The sequence below is a fragment of the Astyanax mexicanus genome, unplaced genomic scaffold (assembly GCF_023375975.1).
Source record: "Astyanax mexicanus isolate ESR-SI-001 unplaced genomic scaffold, AstMex3_surface scaffold_48, whole genome shotgun sequence".
Taxonomy (NCBI): domain Eukaryota; kingdom Metazoa; phylum Chordata; class Actinopteri; order Characiformes; family Acestrorhamphidae; genus Astyanax; species Astyanax mexicanus.
In genome coordinates, this window is record NW_026040058.1 from 520,517 (window position 1) to 527,833 (window position 7,317).

At 38.8% G+C, this 7,317-nt stretch overlaps 1 protein-coding gene across 1 annotated transcript; it reads left to right on the forward strand.

Moving 5' to 3' along the window:
• The first annotated feature begins 4,443 nt into the window (after positions 1 to 4,443).
• LOC111190731 (uncharacterized) lies at positions 4,444 to 6,499 on the forward strand. Its single transcript, XM_049473921.1, has 4 exons — positions 4,444 to 4,477; positions 4,741 to 4,744; positions 4,839 to 5,603; positions 5,704 to 6,499. Exons 1-4 carry the CDS (start codon positions 4,444 to 4,446, stop codon positions 6,497 to 6,499), a joined length of 1,599 nt encoding a protein of 532 aa, XP_049329878.1.
• The last annotated feature ends 818 nt before the right edge of the window (positions 6,500 to 7,317 follow it).

Sequence of the window (7,317 nt, forward strand, 5' to 3'; positions counted from 1 at the left end):
TGCACCCTTACCAGAAAATATTTTACTTGCTTAGCTATTCAAAGTTTGGACTGAACAAATCATTGCATGCTGCTGTCAACATATTCATTCAGCACATTCATTCTGTAAAATACACTTGGTTTAGATTTTACTGATAGGCAGTTGAAAATATGTCACTGGAAAATTTACAACACATATCAGCAGCATACCTGTCAAGTTTTGGGCTTAAAAATAAGGTAAATCTTCGGCCGCCCGCTTCGAGCCATCCCACTACAGTATCCCTTACATTTTAATACAGGTTTACACGAAATCTTAAATAGCCACCTGTGAACCACTTGACAATGAAATGTTGTGGACATTCCTACATATGTAATTCTTATAATGCAGCCTAAATTAAAACACTTTTCTAGATATTTACATGAAGTCTCTCATTTGTTTTGGTAGGAATGCCCTCTCTTTTATGTTTTTTTATTCAATAGATTTAAAATTGAACAAAGGGTGCAAAAATTCTGCAAAATGACTATATCAGTATCATGAGCTTTTACAAAAAGGACATGGGCCAGATATATTCTATAAGTAAATCTTAGTCCTAAGGGGCCTACACAATTACTAATCTTTCATTAATACTTCTTTCTTTTCTATCAGTCCACTCCTGATCAGTTCAGTTAATTTCAGCCCTCTCCACATTTTCTCTCTCTCCAGCTCAACCATCTCTTCTACCCCTTATCAATAATAAATGACAGCATAATACTTAAGATTTGAACAAATTCTAACAAACTCTAAAACTAGCCCTGAACAATTCGAATAAATTAATTTTGCAACATACACAACGCTTATGTAAAAATTAACTAGCGTTTCTTTTGCAACACTTTTTCTCTTTATACTTTTCACTAAACATTGTCACACTATTGAATAAGTTGCTGTATAGTTGCTCAAAGCATACAATTACAGTAAAACAAATTGAGAAAAAAACATTTGGATTTGCTTGGAATCCCTCTATTTACTCAGGACATGAGGTCTTATTGTGATCTTACTGTGAACTACAAATGAACAGAAGTCAGGTTAGATCAGTGTTTCTCAAACCTGTCACTGCGAATTCCCACTGTTATGGATATTCTAGAGCTTTCTCTGTTTAAAGGCACTTTAATAAAGTAAGTGGTGGTATGATGTGTTTAATACACTGCTGAATCATGATTGATTTATGTTCCATGGCGGACTAAGAGATTTTAACAGGTAAATTCAATAAAGGAATGTTTATTAGCTGATCAGTTGGATCCGGTGGAAAACAATTTTGGGGCAGAGATCAGGGTTTAAAAAACTGCTTTAATCTACCAACATAAAGTATTGTACTAAATTCTGGCTATCCACTACATCCAGCTTCTAGATAACTAGTTAGCTAAATAAATTTAGCTCATTATAGCTTACAGTAGTGTTGTATTCTTTTCTTGATGCTGACTTCTGTCTTCTCAACCAGACATTTAGATTTCTCTAAATGGGTCAGTGAAGCAGTAAAGAGAACATTAGATATTCTCGATGTCTGCTGTTCAACACCGTACCAGTTCTTGTAGATGTAGATTGCAGAAGAAAGGAGTCTAAGAGACCGTCAGTGCAGGAAGATGTTACAGCTTTATTTAGACTGTTGGTCAAAACATGGCCCAGCCTTACGGCTGTCCAGCTTAGCCCTCAGCCACACTTCTCTCTCAGCTAGCCTCTAATACCCATCTCATCTGATACTCCAACCACAAAGTAAATGGTCTTAGGTAGGGGGGAGGGGCAGGATGTATGACTCAGCATCAAAGCAGATGTCTTCCCCTGTTAAGGGATTTGATCTTTGACCCATGATCCTAACAATAGGTTATCTTATTATCTTAGCTCCAGAGCAGAACTGACACAGGAAATGCTTACACTGGTAAACTGACAATAATTTGAAAATCCTAAATTAATAAATTGAAAATCCTAAATTAATAAACACAGTTTGAATGAAATATGAAATAGTTATTGGCTGATCGGGTACATCAGGGCATGTTGAACATTATATACATAGATTTTTCTCAAACCTTGACTACATATCTAGCTAATTCTAAGCTAACTGAGTCACAAGCTGTATTTTATTAAGCACACTGTGGGTTTGATTTGTGTGTTTTGATTCAGAGACGAGTCTTTTTAACCAGCTATCAGAAACAGTCTCATCACAGTTTACATGGTTAGCTCAGATACCTTTCTTTTAGAAAAATCGCTGTATATCCAGATCTGTTTTAACATCAGTGCTGCAGTCCGCTGCCTAAAACTCACAGCGAGGGCATAGGTGAAAAAAGTATTGAAAAATTGTAATTAAGTAAAAGTACCTTTACTTTGCTAAAATTCTACTCAAGTAAAAGTAAAAAAATACTCAATTTAAAATGTACTTTGAGTAAAAATGACATAGTTACTTTTAATTATTTGATGTTAAAAAGTACAAATCATAAATGTAATCGTTTTAAAAGAACTGTTGTTCCACATAATAATTTGGACCTTTCAGGCAGTATTTGTTCAGACCTCCCCATAAATCATTTTCAAGTGGCATAAGTTTCTATAATCCATTTTTTTCTTTACTGTTAAAAAGTTATGGTCATATATGTGACTATAAACCATATTTTTTTATAGTTTTGCAGTTCATTATTATTTTTTAAAATGTGCTTCAGCGTGCCACTTCCTGTAAGCTATGTGCAGGAAGTGGCACGCTGAAGCACATTTTGTCGGCATGTAAGGTGAGTCTATCCCAGGGGCGCTACACATGGAGGCATAATCAGGTACTTAGATCTCTTGCAGGTGCACTTGATAAGAAACGGTTAGAAGTTAATAACATGCCCGTGGTAGGTTGCAGTAGGGTAATCACGTTTGTGCGTGAGGGGCAGCATAGTGGAGAAACAGCACAGTGCTTGAAAACTGCTGGTAAGTGGGCCAATGCACGAGATTGGAAGTTATTAGTGGATGTAGGTAGTAAACTGCAGATCCCAGAGTGCATTCTGGTTACAACCTTGAGGCCGGATGTAGTGTTGTACTCTGAAAGTAAGCGGATAGTGTATTTTATAGAGCTGACTGTTCCGTTTGAAGACGAGGTAGATGGAGCTTATGAAAGGAAAAGGCTGAAGTATACAGACTTGGTGGCTGAGGTAAGAGAGCGAGGGTGGCAAGCGTATATTAGACCGGTAGAGGTAGGTACTAGAGGCTTTGTTGCGAAGTCTGCCACAAGACTGCTGTCTGAATTCGGAATTAGAGGTCGTGTGCTAAGGACTGTAGTGAAGGAGTTGTCAGATGTAGCTGAAAGATCTAGTCAGTGGTTGTGGTTCAGAAGGGCTGAGGCTGTGTGGGGAAGGGAGTGAGTTTGTGCTTCTACAGCAAGCTTGGAGGGGGGTGGGTCTGGGACGCCAGACTTAACTGTTGAGCCTTCTGGAGGTGTCGTGGGCCTAATTCAGCGAAACACTGACGAAGGAAGGTGCCTGCCTGATGACCCCTGAGAAGAGCTTGCACTGAAGTTTGTGTTAGAGTTTGGATGAAGGGGATTGGTGTGGTCCTGCTCTTGTAATAATTTGTCTCATGAGTTTTTGTAGACGTCTGAGTACTTGGCAGTTGAGGCACGGACCATGAACATAGTTCGCTATGCTTCTGGATTCTTGTCGAGCCAGTATCAGATGGTAGTGGTTGCTGTGTTCTGCTCACGCAACTTATAATGTGATTTATTGTGTGTGATTGTGCTTAGGTAAGTGTGTTGTTGCCATAGTTAAAGGAAGTGAGCTTAGATTAAGGAGGGATTCTGTTTGTTCATAGGTTATTTTTTGGTAGGTCTGTTACTTGGCAGTTGAGGCAATGGACCATGAACATAGTGTTAGGCTGTGCTTCTGGATTCTTGTCGAGCCAGTATCAGATTGTGGTGGTTTTGCTATTGTTGTTAGTTGAGTGAGTAGTAGATCCTGGCTGAGCCCTATGCACAACCCCAGCTGTTAGGTGCAGGATTTGTCAATTTCCTGTATTATATTACTTTAACTTGCCATTGCTATGCTTCAACTGCTATTTACATGTTTTTTTTTATATTCATGCAGATTGTTTAATTTTTCTAATAAAAACGTAATGAATTATCTTTAAAAACATGAAATCAAACCAAAAAGAATGTTGGTCGGTGCATGCGCAGTGCTGCAAAAAAGCACATATCGATGGGTAACAAAACTCGATAGAACACCGGTTCCCTCCAAGCCGCACGCACTGACCTGTGATTCACACCACGTCTCTCCCGCTAACCGTATTAAATACTGCTGGGAAAAGTTTAGCTGCGCTGCCATGGAGAACAAAACTCAGCGCAAACTACGTGTGATAAAATCAGCGGAACATAAACACAGTGAACATTATGAGGCATTTCTCTCACCACCAAGACTTTCAGAAAGGTAAACTCAGTTTGTGGACGCAGGTTAAGCAAGTAACATCGGCACCATGACTGCTGAAGAGATTTCCCCTTCACAAGGCGGTCAGTTTTTTTTATTTTTTTTATTTAATATAATTCGGGAAATTTACTGTAAAATACTAATACGGGAGGACTGTGGGAGACTTGACAGGTATGCATATCAGTAGATCAAGTATTTCTACACATATATTACAATTTAATGTTTTCAAAAATAGTTTAAATGTAGATGGCCCTCAACTGATCATTTGTATAATGGGATGTAAACTGGTACAAAAAAGCTAATATTCAATGAATAGCTCTGCATCCTGCCTCTGCATCCTTTGAAGGAGAGTTAGTTTTGTCAGTTGACTGATTAAATTGTACTGATGTAGTCTGTTTACACTGTTTCTTTTTTATTGTTTTATTTATTCATTTATTTTACCAGAAACACAGCTACGGATTCCAAAGAAAACATGCAAAACTCAAATACAGCTGAAGAGATGAAAAATCAAACTAAGCCTTTGATGCAGCCCTACAGCAACTGTGAGGAACACCTGACTTCTGCACCACTCTCTATAGCCATACTGGGAGAACTGGTCTTCATCTCCTCAGAAACAGATTTCTCCATCAACAAAAACCCACCCAAGGACGGCTACAAGTACATCAGATACCCAGATTCATTCCGCGCCTGTCTCATGCAAGTGTGTAACTCTGGCTGGGGGGCTTTTAATGACGCCCACAAGAACATGGATCAGATTCGTCTCCACACCATGAATGTCCCGAACTACATGAAGACTGCTGTAAAGATTCTGTTCCAGGGAAATGATGAAGTTGCTCAAGCTCATCTTCCTTATCAGCTGGAGAACATTCGTGTCATTGCAGATGACTGTCTTGATCTGGCTGCATCAACAGAGAAGCGTTTCACTGATGTCATCAATATTATCCAGGAGCTGCTGGAAACATGTGTAAATGCTGAGCACTTTTATGGAGAAGAGTTAGACATGGTAAAAAACAAACTGGAGGAAAACAAAATCAGAAAACAATCATCAGAAGAAGCTGTTCTAGAAACACGCAGTGATACACAAGGTTACATCACATCTGCAGACGAAGTGGATAAAATAAACATCTACAGCAAATCTGCAGAAATCTTGGCTTGTGCTGAGATGTTTCAGCGGTTTGTGCATGACTCCACCATTGACTGGAGAAGTCTGTATGATCAGAAGAAGAAAAGATCCAATACAGATTTCGTGAAGAGGCAGTTCATAAGAATAAACAGCAGTTTAGAAGAAATCCCACAATGTAAACCAAAGACGCGTGCCCAAGAAATATGTGAAGCGGCCATTGGCATCGGTGATGAACTGGCAAAATATGCACCAGAGGGGAAATGTGAAGAAAGATGTCTCAAAAGCTCCAATGATGTTTAAAGAGGAGAGTAAATCTGAGAAGAAAAGTGCTTCAGAAAGGGCATCAGAGAACGCCAGGTTCCGCATAGAACAGAGCCGAGCTCAGTTGAAGGAAACCAGAGGATTCTACGAGAGGAGTGTGGAGAACATGGAGAAGAACCAAAAAGAACTGACTGAACTCCTGATCAGCATGAGAAACTGTGGAGTCAAGGAGATAGACTTCAACACCATCATGCAGATGCTGGTAAAAGGGATGGATGCGATGGGGAGGGTGAAGGAGCAGTGGGAAAAGATGGTGCAGTTATTTTCCATGGTGTCCAACATCGTGAAAACCAGTCTGACCAGAACTCTCAAAAATTTTGTTTCCACATCTGAGAACACTCAATCTCTCTACTACTCAAAGCTCTTCTCAAAAGATCTGCAACAGGCCACGAACATCGCCAGCCTCGGTCACATGATCTCAGCAACCTACACTGACGTCTCTGGGAAGTATCTGATGGATCGGGTCAGCTCACTGGGAAAACTTATGACCATGGATAAAGAAAAGCCAGAGTTTAAACAGGAACGTCTGCAGCTACAGAACTCCTGTGATGAAGCTCAGAAAGCCATTTTGCGTCTCGTCCTGAAAAATAAGAATGACTTTGAAAGAAAGACCAACGTAAGACTGGAGAAGATCGATAAAGAGTATTCAAGCAGCTGTTGAGAGTGGATTCAAAGAGGAAGAAGAAGATGATTATGTCTGAGGTGTATTTAGAAAAGGCATCCTGATTTAACTTTTAAAATTACACGGATACTGATGATGATGGCTTTTTGCTTTGGCATTTCACACATTAATTTTGCTTAAATACATAACTTTCTTTGCTAATCTCCACTATCTTGGTTTATCGTATAAATGTTTTTCGTTATAATCCATTCTTTTTCAAATTTACAATAGTTAACTACGTATATCAGGTATTGGAAATATTCAGAACTGAAAGTTGCCAAGAAAAATAATAAATTCATAAATATAATTAATCTGTATACATAAACAGTTAATGGTCCTGTTATATTTACAAATGCAGATTTGACTGTCAATTCCTCTGTTTGCTTTTTAATCATGATAAATAAACGGCTGTGCATGTTTAAAGAATATGTCTCCTCATTCCAGGTGTAGCCTGAACTGAGTGTAAGAATGGAGTTTTGTGTTTTCACTACCAGAACAGACACACATTACACTTTCACTTTCATCTTTAATGATTTATTTATTTCACTTCAAAGTACTTCAGTCACAGATACGTATATCTCACAGTGCTGTTTGAACACTGGCCAACTGGTGTACATATGATGTTGGTGGCCATTGATTAAAATCTCATTTAACAGGTAACAGTGTATCCCAGGTTAGGCAAGCTACATTTATTTATATGGCACATTTCCACAGACAAGTGCAATTAAACATACTTTACATAAATAAAACATATATTTCCTTCCCAAAAATACAGGGAAACACCTGCCTGTGAGAGGAATCGGCTAGAGAAGGTAGGG